The sequence below is a fragment of the Macrosteles quadrilineatus genome, unplaced genomic scaffold (genome assembly GCF_028750875.1).
Source record: "Macrosteles quadrilineatus isolate MER2022 unplaced genomic scaffold, UCM_ALF_1.0 Scaffold_7__1_contigs__length_78375512, whole genome shotgun sequence".
In the NCBI taxonomy this organism is placed as follows: Eukaryota; Metazoa; Arthropoda; class Insecta; order Hemiptera; family Cicadellidae; genus Macrosteles; species Macrosteles quadrilineatus.
Window position 1 is genome coordinate 19,233,492 of NW_026542600.1, and position 19,047 is coordinate 19,252,538.

Consider the following 19,047-nt stretch of genomic DNA (forward strand, 5'->3'; position numbering starts at 1 on the left):
TCGAGGACTCAGATACACCCAGTTAAATGATTCCAGAACTATGTTTGATTTTCCGTGTGGGGTCAGGCGTTGTCGGCAATTGTTTTGCAATACCTTACTGAGATGGTTGTTATGTCTCGTTCCAGGAAATCCACAATAATCACACCTTTCCTATCCCAAAACTGTTGCCATAACCTTCCTTGCCGACATGGCTTTAACATTTTATGGGCTTATGAGAGGTACAGCTCGTGACATCTAATCTGGCACTTGGCCGATCGCTACTAGTACCTATTTCAAAAACATTATGTCCCGTCATGCGGGTTGCATCAACTGTCCTCGCGACCCATATGAAGGCGCTCAAGTACATAATACAAGGGGAGTAAACCCCGTTAGGTAGCGGAAATGTTTGCAGTCCGGTCTTTTCCCTACCTCCACCCTCCTCCCGCCTACACTGCCCGTGCTAGGCCAAGTGCCAGCTTAGATGTCACGAGCTGTATTTGTGTGCCCCCATTCCACCAATTTAACTTTAGTCGGTTCACATGCCTAACCCATGGTTCTTTAATCAAATCAATCAAACAATTAAATAACACAATAATTTTCAATAGATAGTTTACAAAAGTGCATACCATAAATGGTTTGTCTGCACACCCAAATTTTTTTCTATATAATATAGGTAAATTTTTGAGAATTTGAATCAGAAGTATGCAGTTTTCATCACTTGTTACAATGCTAATGAGTAGTACAGTACAACCTTGATAACAAGACTCTTATAGGGATTAAAAAATAAGACTTGTTATCAAGGGTGACTTGTTATTGAGGGTCTACTGTATGTCCATCATTGTCGTTATAGAGTCAATAAATGTATAGTTATCAAGTACAATGTATTATTTATGAGATCCAGGCTTATCATGATTTTAATTCTTACTTCTAATTCCAAGCATTAAAGGTCAAAATATTAGTTTGAGACGTGAGTACTATTTGATTACAGTATTGATTTTTCTCCAAAATATTGTATTTTGTTACATTGACAGTTTTTTGTTCAATGCTAAACTGTGAACATTATGTGAGCAATTTTTAAAGTCAATGCATTTTTTTCAGCACCCCAGCTCCGTCAGAAGAGGAATTAGTTCACAATGAGTCCCAGCCAGGCACGTGCCTTCAGAGTAAACCTCTCTCAAACAAAGACTTCCAAGATATGTTGAAAAAACAATAGTCTCTTACATCAGTTGTACTTGACGTTTACATTAGACTAGTATCAATCTTTACCTATAAGGTAACCTTTGTAAGATACCTTAATGTGTTTTTAAATTCAAAGTTATCTCTCAATATTAGTTGGGATTAAATCAGTATAAAAAGTGTATTTGAATAAGTCAGTGCTTTCATCTAAATCGTAGTGTAGACTCCAGGTTACGCTATAATGTTGATGGACTCCAACAACTTCGACAATTTGTCCGTGATCTGCCACGTACTGATGGTTATCAATTCGACCAGGTGATATCACAAATCACATGCTCATGGATGTAAAATGGAGCCTTTAGCACTCAAGCAAGAGCTGCAGGCAGTGAACACGTGTTTCCATATAATAACAACAGTATTGAAAAACAGTGCTGTGCTGTGACAAACAATGGTGAAGTGAATGAAGACTGTGTGAAACATTCGATGGTGAAAAAAAGTTTTTTTTTATGCTAAGAAAATTATATATTGTAGTATGTAGAAATTAAGTTCCAAAAGGATAAACTGAACATTTTTCATCATGACCGATATGCCTGTAAAGAGTAGTAGTTATATGTTGATTGAGCTTATTGGCTTATTCTAATACTTTTAGGGCATTTTTCATATTCTGTTATTTTGTGATTGTGTTTATTAGTTTATTGGTCCACAAACAGTGTGTTACCAACTTACCAATAAGCCTACAATGTAATATAACTTGCTAGACTACTATGTATGATTCAATGTAGATATATGATTGTAATAGTGATGGCCAAAACCAGAAATTTCTAATCTAAAACAAAAAACGAAACTCAATAAATCAAATCCTGAATCCCTAATCTCAAAACCCAAACACTAAGCCTTTTTAGTTAAAGTTTTACTACAATAATACGGGTAGTAATAAAATATTTATTATACAATCAAAACTGAAAGAAATTGAGTCCTGGCCCTGACAAAGCATAAATATGCGATTGATTAAATTCAAACACACACAAAAACATAATTTTTGACCTACATCAAACATTAAAGTAAATTAAACTACTGACCCCAAACATAAAAATGATATTTAGAACATTTAGTGGTCAATATTTATTTGTGTTTAGTAAATATGGGTATAAAACTTAATTGTACGCTATTATTAGTATTTAAGATAGGTACCTTTGTTAGGTCAGAATGTAATTTACGGTAATTGATTCATTTTTCCAGCTTGTGTGTTTAAACAACAATAATGACACCAAAAAATGTCGGTAGTTTCAAAAACAAAGATACCAAATCTTCAATTTCGAAACTTTTGAATCTCGAAACAGAAACTTTTCCAAAGTTTTGATGGTTTTGAAATTTGAGACTCGGTTTTGACACATCACTAGATAATAATATTCTTATTATCCATATCTAATATCTTATACATGACAACTAGGCGTTGGCAACTAGTGGGTTTTTTTTTTCAATTGAAACAAGAAACAAACACTTACTTTTATTAGTTTTTTTTTTGTGTAAAAATTGTATAACACAATTGTGATTGAATTTTCTCTATTCACTTCAGTTACACTATATTTTGTATTGTAAAATGATATTATACAGTAGACTCCCTCTTATCCGGACTCCTCGGGACCGAGGCCAGTCCGGATAACGGGTTTTCCGGTTAAGCCAACGTCCCCAAAAACTCATTAAAATGGACTATTTACTGTGATATTTGACTTAAATTTATGAGAGCATTGTATTTAGACATGTAATCACTGGTCTCAAATCTTTCTCACAAGAACAGTCGTTTCAGTACCGCCCACATTCTGTCGATCTCCTCCGGTTGAACCAATGTGCTGGTAAAAATTGTCCGGTTAAAGAGATGTCATTTCTGTCGAATGTAGTCTGGTGAAAAGGTGTCCGGATAAGTTTACTGTATTATATATATATTACAAGACTGGAAATAATACATGTTAAAAATATATATGTAAAAACGTATATATGTAAAAATAAAACTTTTATATGTTGTTGCTAATGTTGTTAATTTTGTTTTCCATTCATTATATCCTACACTTGTTTTTGCTTGTGTGTAATACAGTTTTTCACAAGAATTTATGAATTGCATATATAGGATAAAAGTTCCATTACATCCCAAGTTTTATTTGATCTTACAGAAATTTAAAATTCTGCTGGGTAGGAAAACTGTGTATGTATTTATGTATTACTCTTTTAATCTAAAATTTTAAATTTTTAAAGCTCTTGTTCATCAATTTAAAATAGACTTTAGTGTGTATTGTTTTACAAAAAATGTGCAACCCCTGCTTTAAAAGGATCTACAACAAGAAGTTTTGAGTATTGGAGAAATCTTGTTAAAAAGTTTTTCAGTTAAAAAGTTATTTCCAGCATATCTTAAATCAAAAAGAATTATTTCTTTGATTTCTTTTGTCGTATAAATCAAACAACTTAAGAGAGTTGGATGTAGCTTACTTATGATAAATGAATGAAAGAGAAGTTGAACAACAAACACTACTTGATTTTTCTTTAAGATGCTTGTTGTCACTGATAGTACGGTGTGATTAGTAAAAAAAGGGCTTAACCCGGAAATCCAAAGTGAAAGCACACTTTTGACTCCAAATTATTCAGTACAATCCACATAATGTTCGGTAAAAAAAGGTTACCCCTATTTGAGCATCAGGTTTGGGAAGAGGTCAAAGTTGGAAAATGGCACTTTTTTGTTTTTATTGAATATCTCAGAAACTATGCATTTTAGGAAAAAATCCTTCCTTTAAAAAAATAATCTACAAAAAATTCTAAACAAGAATTGTCCTCTTCATGACTTGTAGTGAATGGTTACAGAAGCTTAAATATGGTCATTTTTTTGGCTATCTTTAACACTTTAAAAGTCCAGGAGGTAGCAAAATATTTCAACAAATAATAAAGATATTGCTACAAAACTTGGAACAAAGTCACTGGATACAAAAATCATTTTAATTCATTTTTAATGATACGCTGCCTTCTCAAGGGGGTGGCCCGCTAGGATTCAGAAGAAAACATTTAAGGTAAGGATTGATTGATTTGATATGTACATCAAATTAAAGATCTTTGTTCGTAAAATACAATGCCGCAAACCCGAACTCAAACGGGCAACTGAGTCAAAAATGGCAGTCGTTGAAAGATTTATTGTTGTTGCAATTTTTGGGCGCCCGCTAAAGGTCAGAAGGAAATCATAAATTGTAGGCATGGCTTGATATGCATATCAAATTAAAAGGCTTTATTAGTGGGATACAATATCTCAAATCTGAACTCAAATGTACAAGTGAGTAAAAAAAGGGAGCCGTTCAAAGATTAAAAATAACAAATTCAATAATTATTTTACGGCGTTTATTTTATCAGTCTTTATTTAAATTTCTCTATTGCGTAGAAAATTCATTTACGATTACAGGTTTCCTGTTCAGCTTCATTGTACACCTTTGACTCCTACTTTGCAATTACTAGTCACCATACCTTCCTGGCCTGCTACACCCCCCTCCCCCTTACATAGTCTTGGCTATGCTACTTACTCAACCCTCAATATCATATTTTGGATTGTTCTTTTCTGCAGTTCTATTGAAATGCTCTTTCCAGGAAGTTTGGCAACAGTAAAAAAAGAAATTAAAAGGCTAAAGCCTGCATTTGCTTATAAAATTCACTGCTTCTGTATATAAACTTCAAAATCCATAGACCCCTCAACGTGGCAAATGTTCGCTTAATATTATGTGATATTTGGTCTAAAAAACTTTTTTGTATAAGATCACTCCAATAGTTTTTATCTCGTGACAAGTCGCCTGGAAATGAAGCTCTCAAACCTCTCTTGAGATTCTATGTGTCACACAGAACACAACAATCTGATGAAAGGATAATGGTATCCATAATAGAAACACTGTTTCATTAAGTAACATCAAATTTATTTGTGAATAAAGATAATTATAATAACAATACCTTTATTGCAAAGAACAATTTCACAAGATAATGCATCAATAAATATGTATATGATCTATAATAATCAAAGTCATGACATAAATCTTAGAGAAATAAATATACGGAAAGTAAATAAAGATACGTCTTATAACACTTAAAACATATATTTACGCTTATACTGTTACTCACAAGACGGTAAATATAAAAAAGATGGTAAGTGGTGATCGATTTCGATTGGACACTCCAATCATCATCAGACCCAATAGGCGAATCTACATTCGCAAATTTAACAACACGTACAATGCTGATCAAGAAGTTATTTAAATAAATATACAAAGTGAAAGTAATAAATAACTGTCCCCTAGATATTGTGATTTACAACATAAAGATATATTTTTAAAATTAATAACTAACACATAAGTACAAATATTAACATAGTTTACAACAGCGGCATATTTATAAATGGGTGTAAAGGTTTGTGTAAATGACACATTGCATATTAAAGCATTGCCTTTATTTTTTGACAAGCAAGAGCTGTTCAGAACGTAACAGATATTTGAACGTAACAAGCTGTGAAAGACAGAACCAAAAATTGACTGTACTGCCCAGATTTTAAATTGCTGAGTTCATTTCAACAGCTGACATTCAAAGAGAGTAACTAGTTATTTGTGCAACTAGTGAGCAAAGGGAGCAATTGACTCACTTGAGAGAAATACTTACTCACGAGCTGTAGGCGAGTGAGGAATGGTTTCTAGAGTGAGGCAATTGCACTTTGCACTCGAGTTGCACATATATATTTTTTCTACAGTTACCATAAAACAAATAAATTGGTAAAGAAACGTGACATATTTTTACACAGAAGTGAACTTTTAATATGACATTTAATGTAAAGTGACAAATACAACAGTACAACAGCTGACCAGCCGATTTACAGCCAGTGCTGCCAACGTATTTTGCGTGCATACGACCTTGTCTGCATGTTACGCGCTCACTATTTCGTGCCTTCATGTTGCAAATCTGGAGTGAGACAAAGTAATTAGAGTGAGACAATGTTAACATTGATGAGCGAATTGGCCACTTTGCTTTCTCAAATCAGTAAGAGAACATGTACATTGTTAGGTAACTGTAGGAAAAATATATTTTCTTATACAGTTACAATTTTGGAAAACCAAAAATACAGAGTTTTTTTTAAGCAACAGTACAATGAAATCAGTATAATTAAAATGCATATTATAAAGAATTATTCAGTAAGTAAAATGACCTATTAAGCTACTTAACTATATGATTGTGCATTACAAATAATAGACTTCATACTTTCTTAAATTCAGCCAAATTATTTCATTGTTAGCGAACTTCCCTATAGGGAGGTAGCTATTACCGTAGGTGGCACGGTAAGACCTAGGCCTGGGACCGTTTTACTTTTTCATTTTGATGACCAGTATGCTGAGGAATTCATGCTGAGGATCCAGATTTGTATTATTGTCAAATGATAATTACATTGCATATAAAATTGTCACTTATCTTAACAAAAAACAATAATTAGTAACTCATTGATCATAGTTATTTATATAGATAAAAAATCATTAATATCAAAACATACAAGTTAAGATTACAACAGGGAAGTACATAAACAATGTGGCATTTAAATAAAATTCACATTAACACAATTATTACAACAGATAAAATAAAACATTTCTTAGGCCTAGACTACATTTAAGTTAAAATTCATATTTAATAATTGAAAACACAGGACTTTCTTACTCAAACACATCATGGACGTCACAGTATAACGTGAACAGTCTAAAAATACCTCTTCTGAATTAAATGCTTTTCCTTCACCCATTTTTTCATGATCTTTTAAAAATTTTCTCAACACAAAAAATTAGGCATTTTGAAGTGTTGTTGTAATGGTTACAGAGAAAGTTTCAAAAGTATCTACATTTAAGTCCTGTGTTATTCTTATGGAGAATTAAGCTGTAGCATTTTACTAAAAAACCCTTATTTCCTTTTCTGTAGCAGCAAACCTATAAGAACGTGTTGAATCTACTGTTACTTAAACAGGGAAGCAGTTTGCGTCAAAATCAATGTCTAGCTTGCTTGACTGGGTTGCTGGCATTAAGGATAGGGAGAATTTAATTGCTTATAACCTCCCCACTAGACAGAAGCGGACCGTGGAATAGTTATCGAAATATGGCCATGGTTCAGATGAGATCTTTTTCTGGTTTCATAACAGCAATTAGTTTTGATATTTGAAAATACCGAGCAGATCACCTGTTTCCAGTATTATGTTAAAAACTATCACAAGCCAGTTGTACTAAGCTGCTGAGCCTTATGTTTGGCAACTACCTGGTTTTTGTAGCAGATAATTCTGCATCTAGTTTTTAATTTCTTCTCAAACCTATCCTCAATGAAGATGTAAGAGATCACTTGATGTCTTGGTTTTCCTAAACCCAAATTCAGTGACTGATGCAAGCGGTAGTAATTATGCCCAAGCATGAAACCAGCCTTTAAATTGTAAATGATCAATAGTTGTGTCATGTAGTTTTGAAAAAAGTAGCTTCGTCTTATTTAGTTTTGAAATCCTTCAAATCATTAGAAACGAAAGCCAACATCTTCCGAGGCCACTTGTGGTGATCAATTTGCATACACTAAGACGATAACTTACAAACAAAGTACACTAAACATAAAACAATCTGACTCTGGAGGTTGAAATGAGGGTCTGGTCATCGAAGAATTTGGTTTCTATGATCACATTGCCACTGAAACAAAATTAACAATTTATTCAACCTTTCATATTTTTTTACTTTTTATTCTATTTTTTTCTACGGTTTGTTCTACTTTATTAATTAATAATTACTATAAGAGGCAGTTATACAAGTATAAAATACTGTTGGTCAAATAGTACAAAGGAGATTAATATTTGTTCCAAGAGATATTGAAATGCTGTGATTCTTATACAGTGTTCATGAAATTTGACATTAAAGATTTTATATTACCACCATTTTAAATAGCTTGAGATATTGGAACGAAATTTTTAAGCTCTTTTTACCTTCTAATCAATACTCATACCAATTTTGAAATTTATATCTTGAAAAATGCCCAAGATATAAAATAGTTTTAAAAAAACACAAACCGACCCACATACAGAAATCCAGGCATTTTAGACCCATACTTATATGGCATTTTATGTTTGTCTTATCCCAAGGAACGAGTCCACAAAATATGTCCCAGATAATTTGGATACACCATGTATAGCCTAACAACAGCTGTAGATAGAGATACCTAATCCAATTTCTTATATTTATGGATGTAAAAATGCAAACAATCAGTTGGGAACTGTGCAATGAGCTACAACCAAACTATAAACCACATGGTCTTATTTAAACCCAGCATTAGTAATATTAATTTAGGAATTGAAAGTGATTATATAAATACATTAGAGCAGCGGTTCCCAAACTATTTTGTCTGGCAACCCACCTTTATCTTTGACTTTTTTGTGACCCTCCTAAATGATAAAATGATTATTAATCATCATGTATAGAGAAAAATATCTTTGAATAAAATTATGAAGATAGTTAAACTAAAAACTTGTATTTCATAAAATGTAAATTGTTGAGGCTTTTGTAGCGCCGGGGTTTACTATTTACAAAATACTATGTCTGATTAGAATGTTGACAATTGTAGAGGGTGGAAAATTACCACTCATAGCCTATCTCTGTTGTTATTTTTCAAGTACACCAAAAAGGGCGATACAATCTTACACATAAACATTATTGAAAATTGAATCGGCTTTTGACTCTAATGAATTGATGCAAAGTAGTTTTTTCTTTTTAACATACTGGTGCACCTCTACATGTACTGTTTAAGACAATATGCAGCTTTCATTTATAGAAAAATCTTTTATAATTCTGTAGCTAGAAGGAGTTAATGAAATATAATTCATGAGATATGTTCAATTTTCTATTTAACCAAATTATTTTTAGGATATTTTGGGTCCAGGCATGGCCATGCAGACATAAATATTTAGAGTTACACTAAATCAAAATTGTATTAAATCCAAATACGTCATCAAGATGGCGCCTACTAGATGTGGCTCGGCTGATTGCAAAAGAAATATTACGAAGAACAGTAAATGTATCAAGTGTTTTGGATATTGTCTGTCGTGGTTTCACATTTCGTGTGCCGGTCTATCAAACGAAGAGTTAAATATTTTTAAGGAGTTAGGAGATAAGGCTTTTTTCAAGTGTGAAACGTGCCGGTCGTCATCCGCAACGATGCCGCCGCCGTCGTCTGCTCCCTGCTCAGCAAGTTCTGTGAAAAATGACGACGAATGTGATGTACCATATTCTGATGACTCATTTCAATCTCTCTCGGATAAAGTGTGCAATTTAATTATCACGCAAAACAAGATGAGTGAGCAAATTATGTTTTTACTCAGTGAAAATGACAAGCTGAAGAACGGACTGAAACACCAGTCTGAAATCATTGGTGATATCGTTTTTGACAAGTCTACTAATAACACGTATGCTAGCAAACTAAAATCACAGAATTTAAAGAGAGGTGAAGGTAGTATTCAAGATCTAACTTCCTTAAATTGTAATCTTATCGATAAGGATATTCTTAAACCTAACCCTAGTATGCTTGACAGTAATGAAAATGTCAACAACAACAACAACAACAACGTTGAACAGACAGCTAGTGACAAATCTGTTGTTAGTGGTCATAGAGTAAAAGAGTCGACTATGACGAGCTCGTTGCTTCGAAACCCAGAAGTCCGACCGGCTACATCCAAGTCTGAATCTGCAGCAGCGGAGTCAAATAGGAGTGAGATGGCAGCTGAATCCGATTCGTTCCAGACAGTCTCCTATCGGAAGCGAAATATGCGTCGTGACTTTCAACAACATCAACAGAAGAGTCAGAATAATGGAGGCCGTGGCGTTGGGAATGTCAGTTACAGACAAAATCAAAACAATAACAAACCTAAATTTATTACTGGAAGTTTAAGTGCAGCTGATGGCGATAGGCTTAAAACTGCCGAAAAGAAGTCGTTCCTGTTTGTATCTAGGCTATCACCGGACACTGACTCTAAGGATTTGGAATCTTTCCTATTAGAAAAATTTAGCAATGAATCGTTTAAAGTAGAATCACTAAATTCTAAGTACCCGGAGGAATACTGTTCATTTAAAGTCACCATTCCTTCCAGGATTGACGAAGTAGTGTATAAACCTGACTTCTGGCCGAAGGGAGTGTTTGTGAACAGGTTTGTTGTCAAGAAATCTTTAAACTCACAGGACAAACGAGTTGTACCTCCAATGTGACTGACTTTGAAAACCAGGTAAGCACTGACGTAGCCAACCCTTGTGCACATATAATTGACGTAGGCCCAGGCCTAAACAATTTTAACTTCAATACCTTGCTATGGATCTGCCGTAATCTTTGTGACAAGGTCAACTTCGTTGAAATATTTGCTAATGATGAAAACAGTGATGTTGTTTTTATTACTGAACATTGGCTTTTGGATTCTGACATAAAATCATTACATCTAGAAAACTTTACACTATGTTCAAGCTTTAGTAGGCATCGGTTAGAAAGAGGAGGTTCAGCAATATTTATTAGGGACAACAATGCTATTAATTGGTCTCCTGCACCTATTATTACCAGTTTAGCCTTGGTAAATGTTTTTGAAATTAGTGCTCTCTTCCTAGACAATCCGAAGATTTTATTGGTGTGCATTTATCGAATTCCAGACAAAGACAATACTGAGTTATTCTTGCTCAAATTCGAAGAACTTTTAACTGTAACAGCATCCTTGGAATGTGATGTTCTTATAGCTGGTGACTTCAACATCGATGTTAAAGATAACGTGTCTCATGTCTGTCAAGATTTTTGTAACTTAATTACAAGTTTTGGGCTCAACATTATGCTAAGAGACGAAGTAACTCGACCCAGCCTTTTAAATATGCTTGATGGTTCGTGCATTGACAATTATGTAACCAATTTGCATCCCTCGAGGTGGAAGGCTACTGTTATTCCGACTACGGCGTCTGATCACTACATCGTAAGTTCGTCTATGTGTTTGGACTTGGCTCCTGCTTCCACACAGTCACATCCTCCGAGGTCCATGGGTGCGTCACAGTCTAGGCGCAGGGTGTCAGACGATAACGCTGGTGTTTTTTGTAATCATATCAAGGATACAAACTGGAATGAAATCTACAGCGCAGATGATGTAAATACTAAGATATTGTTATTTCTTAATCTAGTCATTATTTTTGTAAATTGTTGTTTTCCTTACGTTAGGCCAAGATCTGCTAAACCACGCAAACACATTGGTAATTGGTATACTGGTGAACTTAGGAAATTAAAAGAAGAATGTTTGAATTATTTTTATCTAAGTAAAGATACTGGTTGTGAAGCTTTTAAGGTTAGGTACAAGTTATTAACTAAGATCTATAATAAGAAAGTAAAGGAAGCTAAGTTATTGTTCAATAACTCATGTATTTCTAATGCCTGCAACAAGCCCAGGGTAATGTGGAATATTATTAGAAAAAATATCTCAACAAATGAGCGCCCAGCTGTTATATTACCAGATGTTGATTCACCTTTAAACTCAGAAAATTTTAACTCTTTTTTTGTAAGTAGTATTAATGATATTGTTGATAACATTCCTGTTAGTTTAACCAGTGCCGATGAGTATATGTCTAGTGTTCCTTTGTGTAATGTTAAATTTGAATTTTGTGAGGTATCAGTAGAATGTGTACATAAAGCTATTTTGTCTTTAAGCAGCAGCAGCAGTCTTGATATTTTTGGTTTAAGTTCTCAGATTCTAAAGTTTGGTAGTGATTATTTATGTGAAGTTATTGCACACATCATTAACTCCTGTATTACAGGAAAAACTTTCCCAGACAAACTTAAAATTTCTAAGATAGTTCCAATATTTAAAAAAGGTAATAGATTGGATGTTAGCAATTATAGGCCTGTGGCCTTGGTGCCCACTCTGTCGAAGGTCATTGAGAGGGTGCTTTCATGGCAAATAGTTAACTTTCTGGATTCAAACGGTTTGCTTTCGTGTGCGCAATTTGGTTTCCGCAAGCACCGATCCACTACGGAGGCGGTCTTAAATTATATTCAGGACACTCTAGAGGCCATGGAAAGAAAACAAGGTGTTTGTTCAAAATTGTTTGATCTCTCAAGGGCCTTCGACACTGTGTCTCACAGTGTTTTACTAGGCAAACTAAAGTCATTTGGTTTTTGTGATAATGCCGTGTCTTTGATTGAGTCATATCTGAGCAACAGATTCCAGGCTGTTTATTTCCAGGATTCACTGTCAGAGCTTAAACACACTCCCCACGGAGTGCCACAAGGGTCCATTTTAGGCCCCCTACTCTTCATTATTTATGTTAATGACTTACCTTTTAATGTCCAAAGTAATGATGTTTCATGTTTTATGTATGCAGACGACGTGTGTTTGAATATCAAGTCTACTAAGTGTATGCAGGACAGTGTAATTTCTGAGTCTGTTAAAACAATGTCCGACTGGTGTAAGGCCAATAAGCTGTCTCTTAACGTAAACAAAACTCAAAATCTGGAAATGACCTATGGTAACTCTAAGAATTCTCAAACTCCAGTCAAATTCTTAGGTGTGATGATACAGAGCAACCTAAAATGGTTTTCCCATATTGATTTTATCGCTCCAAAACTCTCCAAAGGAATTTTTATTTTAAGAAATTTAAAATCAATTGTTTCTCCAGATGTATTGTTAACTGTGTATTTTAGTTATGTTCATTGTCATTTAGTATATAGTGCCATTCTCTGGGCTAATTGTAGCCATGCCAACATCTTGTTTGTTTTACAAAAAAGAGCCATTAGACTGTTAAGTAATGCTCCCCCACGTAGTCATTGTAAGCCTATATTTAAGAAATTGTCTGTGATGCCCTTAACCTGTATTTATATTTTTCAATGTCTGTTGTATGTTAAAAACAACTGTGATATTTTACTTTGTAATAAGGATGTGCACAAGTATGCCACAAGGAATTGTAATAATTTAAGAATAGATCAGTGCCTTTATGCCACCACTCAAGCTAGCTTCAAATATACCGCTACCAAATTGTACAACAAGTTACCAGTTAAAGTTAAAAAGTTACCATTAAATGTTTTTAAAGTAGCCATCAAGAGAATTCTTCTAAAAAACTGTTTTTATAAAATAGAAGATTATTTTGCCTCAACCTTAGATTAGTTTTAAGTTGTATTATATTGTTGACGCAGCCTATACACTATTGTACTTTTCACAATTTGTGTCTATGGAATAAAGATGATTTGATTTGATTTGATTTGATTTGAAACAAAGAAGAGTTTAAGGAAATATATCAGTACAAATCCAATCGGGGAGTGGAATTTGCTTTGTCTACAGGTTTGCTGCAACAGAGACTTACTTGAGTACATTTGCCGGCATCATCTGTGACTCAGGTGCGGCCTCTATCAGGGATTGCCATGTGTTGGTTGAGTTTGGTATCACAAACCCAAACTCAAAATACCACTCTTCCATCACTCTCCCCTACAAAAAAAACTCAAGTTTATCACTGATGACAGTAAATAGTATTTGTTTTTTTGTAGTGCAGTAAAAACAACTGTTTCCAATACATGCATTGTTAAAGAAATTATTTTTATTCCTAGGATGGATAAAAACCAGCACGAGTCGAAAACATTTGCAGATTTTTCTCACTTGTTATTCCCGACTAATAAAAGTTTACTTGTGTTTACATGTTGAGTTTATTATTGTGTTACATTGAATGTTTTGCTTCCATAAAATCCAATTTTTATTAAATTTGGTATGTGGGCGTATCCATGGTATCTCCAGATATATTTTTTTAACATTTTGAAACTTTCAATAGGTGATTTTCCTATAAAAAGATGGTAAAATCGGATTTTCAAAATAAAAACGGGTCAAAAGGATTTTGATTACAGCTTAGTAAATTATTGCCCTTTTTAACTCCAACAAACCAGAAAAACCTCCCTGTAAACATTACAGTTAAAAAGTAATTAAAACTATTGTTATTTTCCCCATAAAATATCAGATCACATATATACACAAAAATATAATAGTAATGAGGAAATCAATTATGTTTTACTCCAACCTTGAATAATATCTTCTGCTCTAGTCGAAATTTTTCTAATGCTTCAACCGAAGAAAAGTTGATTTCTCTTGATACTGCTCGACACTTCAGAATTTTCTTTGGGACTCTGGCCATATGCTCGACATCGGGTGAAGATCTAAAACATATAAAAATTGTCTTAGACTTTGATAACCAAGCATTTTTAATAGGTACATGAAAACAAAAAAACATTCTAGGCCTATATGTAATCATGTGGTAGCTTAGGGCCTAACTGATAGTTTTGATGTGACGAGTCTAGTACTTGACTCGTTAAGTATCGAGTCCAATGAAGTAGGCCTATCGAGTCGACTCGATACAAAATCTACGGTACTCGAGTACTATTACTCGTTAACTAAAGCTTACTAGAACCGCCACTACAAGTCCATAGCGCTTGGGTTGGGTGCATTTAATACTCGAACTCTTCTACTCGAGTCGAGACTTGATGTTATTCCAGATTTAACCACTATGAGTCGACAGCGCTTGTGTGCTTGACAGTTCGTAATAACACTTGATGAAGATATAGTTTCAAAACCATCCGCTACAAGTACATAGCGCTCGAGTAAATGGCTTACTCGAGTCAAGATACCGTTTTTTATTAATCTCTTTTGTTAATCCAACAAAGTTTTATTTTAACCAATAAAACCCATAATTAATTATCAACTCTATGTGAGATGAATAACCGATCTCGCTCTCATCTTAAATCTACACAGACAGACAGAGTATAAAACGAATCTGAGCCAAGTCTGTCTGACTTGAGTAAAGAGATTCGAGTCAAGACAAGATTAATTTCCAGAATTCGCAGCTACGAGTCAACAGAGCTTCGGTGCTATACAGGTAAGAATCGAGTCCAGTACTTGAGTACTGACTCGAGTAGTTGTGGTATCGAGTCGGGAAAGTACTCGACTCGTCTCATCACTACTAAATGATCCAATTTTACAGACTCAAGTTTATTTTTAATAATGTTTGCACTCAGATTTAATACGTTAATACTAATTTAAAAATACACAGAGTGTTTAAACAGAAATAAAGACAGTACTATATAATGCTTCCCCATAGGTTTGTATGGATTATTTTATTTGTTTATTTTGAGTTGATTAATCATTGCATAATTAGACTTTGTGACAAATCGCCTATCAAAAATATTTATGTAAGTTACCGTAATGTTATGATTGTGACTTTGTAAATAAAGCAAATTCCATTTAGAGAATTTCCCATTTATAGTAAATAAGCTATTTAACATTGTTTTATGTTATGGGTGACATTTTTCAGACCGGCTAGATTAAAGAGGCGCATTCACTAATGCAGACCTACTTTAAATCATTGGAATTGGTAACAAATTTATTATTTTATAACTAAGCTGATCACGAATATAGATTAACAAAACATGATATTCTTGAAAAAAATATGTAATTTTGATTAGTCGATTAATTGGTCATAACATTAAAAATACAAACCGGTGTTGATTGGCTATTTTATACGAGGGCCACGTTTAAGAAGAAAGAATTTACCATTAGGCCTACAAACAACAATTCCTAGGAACTCACTCCGATTTGGCTTTTAGCCATACAAGATTTGTTTAACATGTCAATAGAAGTACCACAAGTTTTATATTTTGTTTGATGTACCTATCCTACTATATTATTACATAAAATGTGTGTTTTACTACAAGATCCAAAACAAGATTTTTGATACTTACAAATCTTCATTTCCTTGCCATAAAATTTTACCAGTGTCAGCATCTCTCAAGTTCATCCAGTTACTGAAGATATTTGGATAAGAAAATAACTGCAAAACTTGAGACATTGATTGACATTGAGTAAAATTCAGGGTTCCCACTAGATCAGTTTAGCGCTCAAAGGGTGTTGAGTTGTCTAAATAATAAGGTTATTCAAAGGTGAATAAACAAAGTTCATTCCATATGTCTGTGCTACAACAAAACCAGTTTTACTTCATCATGCATAGGCCCTACTAAAGGCATAGTTTCAAAACTGAATAATAAACAACGGAGGTATTTGTAGTATATTTCATATAGTACTGTGCATTGTATGAGCATTGTAAACTGTAGGCCTATGATAGCAAGTTTGGCCTAATAAATGTTACAGTGGTCAGATAATCTCGCCATCTCAACCAACTAGGCCTAAGAACACAGCCTGGCCAAGCAACGCTTTCCCAGCAAGTCCTTCCCCAGTCTACCATGAGCTCCCGTGATGTCACCTAACCTACGCATCACTCCTGTCTGTATCAGCCTTGTCATGTTAACTAATGATGTTCTCGTTCTATCGCCGGTAAACTAACTACTACAAAAGTTACAATATTAGCCTGCTTCTAGGATTTGTTTACTTGAATACTGGATTTCTTCTTCTTTGACCGAACTAGTCAGATATAATGCATCAGTTTAGTATATATTTACACAACATTTATATTCACATTCACAGAATACAAGTCATATTTTGTTAAAACACTTGGCAGATGTGACTTAGAGGGTGAAATGGTTTAAAGTGGAACCATTTCTCTATTACTTTTATCATTGACTATACACAGAATAGACTTCCCATGTACCGTAATGTAACAATTTGAAGCCAAGGAAATAGATAAAGTTCAGCATCAGAAGGTATTAAGTGTATTGGGTTGAATATTATTTAAAATCAACACAGTATCATAGCAAACAGGTGATTTAATTATCACTTAACACAGAATATTGTTCTCAACAGATTGCACCACGTTTTTTGGCTTCAAATTTTTACATTAGCCTACATGGGAAGTCTATATTGTGTCTAAAGTCTATGCTTTCATATAATTGGTGAGTGGATTTTGACAGGAGGTTGAAGCACTAAATACTTCACAGTCTTGCTAACCCAAGCATGTGACCAATCCAAACCAATTTTGGAAGAAACAAACCTGTTGCTGAGTTTTGGAAAAACTAGGGTGTACAGCCAATTGGGAAACTAAAAAAACTAAGAATTGACTGGAGGTTTCTTGTCGTCATTTCATTAGCGGTATTCTTACCGGTTATCTTTTTAGGTCACTCTGTTACAAAAAACTCAATCAAGGGGGTCAATCATGTGTGGTGCCAGGATAGTAGTAGATAACACCTACCTATATATACCTCACAGAAATATCCATGACTGTGGGAGTAATATATAGCCATTCTCAGTCATTAAAATAAACTGTTACTTTTTGGAGAAATTTTGATGTAACGTATAGGTTATTCTCAATTCAAAAAATGTAGTTGTCTAAACAAGATCCAGTCCTAATTAGTTTGGTTTAGCGGGGGCTCTGGGTTACCTAGCAGGAACACGATTAAGGCATCAGAGGATTTACGAGGGCGGTTTTCTAAGTAAGGGCCACTTTTGCGTATGAATTTGTAGTTTGCTTATATGTCGCAACAAGGCTCCACACCACTTACTACATCATTTGTGAACAGAATTACACTATTTGTAGCTCTATAGCTGATATGTATGCTTCGCTGTGAGTTTAAAATATAACTGTTACAACATAGTGTTACTATCGAATCGCCGGATAAGGTCAATGGTAAGTTTTTTTATTACAAGACACATATTCAATGCCGACATTATGACTTGAAGATTCAGGCCCTAATGCAATGAGGGTAAAGTGCGGGAATGGGTTATGGAGTGTTAGGCCTACTTAAAAAACCCCCCTCGTAATTGATTTCACACATTCCAATGTTGTTTAGCAAAAATGAGGATTGTTGACGTCTGATGGTGTAGAGAGGCACTAAACAAGTTACGTTTATCGTTAACAATCAAGATGAAGTGTCAATACAAAAAATCTCGGCAGTGCTACTATGATGCATACCGGTTATCCTAAAAAAAGACATATGCATTTCTCAACATGTCATGTACGGTTCCTTGGCAGAGGAACGACTCAATTGAACCTCGGATAACCGATGAAGAGTATTTTTCTCCAAGGTATCTTATGATCTAGGTAGGCCTAGTCAAGTACCTAACCAAAACATTTTGTGACAATAGCCGATTCTACTTTGGTAACTTGTTATCACCAACATAATAGCTAACTAATAGAAGAAATACTGTAGCCTACAGAGTAAATAACCTAGGTCTATAAAATACTCAATTAATGCTTCAATACTAGTGTTGGCATATTCTTATAAAGGATACACTTGAAATCCACTCAATATGTCAGTAGTTTTAGGCCCCATTGTCTTTCAAGAACAAATCAACATTAGCTACAATCTACGATTCCAAGCGAGAACTTTACAGGACCCAGATGCCATTTATCTTTTTTTTTTATGTCTAATGGCGGGGACACACAAATAAAATAATTAGTTAATATACTGAACTTGTTGTAGGAAACCGTATACAAAATTACTTTAGTGTTCTAACTTCGATGCACAGACACTATTAACCATTGGTTGTTTATACTAAACCATTTCAGTATTGACAACAACTAGTAACAGAACTGTGAACTGACAACTGACACTGACACTGACAACGACAACGACAACAAGCAAAGACGACGACAGTTGGAGACTTGGAGTGGAGTTGACAGTTTGTTCGACCGCGATACAAAACAAGCTGATGGACCTTTTTTTTGTTAGTAAAAGGGCAAGCTATATTTCCTAATGTACAGCTCTACAGTTGGAAGTAGACTAAAATGTAAACGTAGGTACTGGTACCCATTGTTTATTTGGAGTAAATATAGGTTATTTAAATTGTTTTTAATAGCATCATAGACTAACCAACACAAGTAGACTTGTCTTCCCATTGTAAACTTTGAAGCACGTTTTTCGTGTCTAGTTCATGTACATACCAGC

General features: G+C 34.2%; 2 protein-coding genes across 2 annotated transcripts in view; one reads left to right on the plus strand and one right to left on the minus strand.

Moving 5' to 3' along the window:
• The window catches only part of LOC128998452 (uncharacterized), a 45,581-nt gene extending 42,440 nt beyond the window's left edge, over window positions 1-3,141 (plus strand). The window contains exon 17 of the mRNA XM_054424583.1: window positions 1,078-3,141. Within this exon, the coding sequence (XP_054280558.1) occupies window positions 1,078-1,192 (115 nt within the window). The 3' untranslated portion in view covers window positions 1,193-3,141. The remainder of the gene's footprint in view (window positions 1-1,077) is intronic.
• A 1,945-nt stretch (window positions 3,142-5,086) lies between these two features.
• On the minus strand, window positions 5,087-18,698 carry LOC128998455 (retinal rod rhodopsin-sensitive cGMP 3',5'-cyclic phosphodiesterase subunit delta-like). The gene is made up of 5 exons (XM_054424585.1): window positions 18,392-18,698; window positions 15,952-16,014; window positions 14,238-14,373; window positions 13,536-13,657; window positions 5,087-7,865 (listed from the first exon to the last, which is right to left on the minus strand). The coding sequence occupies exons 1-5, from the start codon at window positions 18,430-18,432 to the stop codon at window positions 7,784-7,786; spliced, it is 444 nt and encodes a 147-aa protein (XP_054280560.1). The 5' UTR covers window positions 18,433-18,698; the 3' UTR covers window positions 5,087-7,783.
• Between the last annotated feature and the right edge of the window lie 349 nt (window positions 18,699-19,047).

Excerpts from the sequence above, each read along its gene's own strand:
- LOC128998455 (XM_054424585.1), bottom strand. The coding sequence starts at position 18,432 with ATGGGGCCTAAAACTACTGACATATTGAGTGGATTTCAAGT. Across the intron at positions 13,658-14,237 it reads AGCAGAAGATATTATTCAAG|GGGAGAGTGATGGAAGAGTG; the intron begins GTTGGAGTAAAA and ends TTTTTTTTGTAG. Across the intron at positions 7,866-13,535 it reads ATGCCGGCAAATGTACTCAA|TGGCAATGTGATCATAGAAA; the intron begins GTAAGTCTCTGT and ends ATTTTGTTTCAG.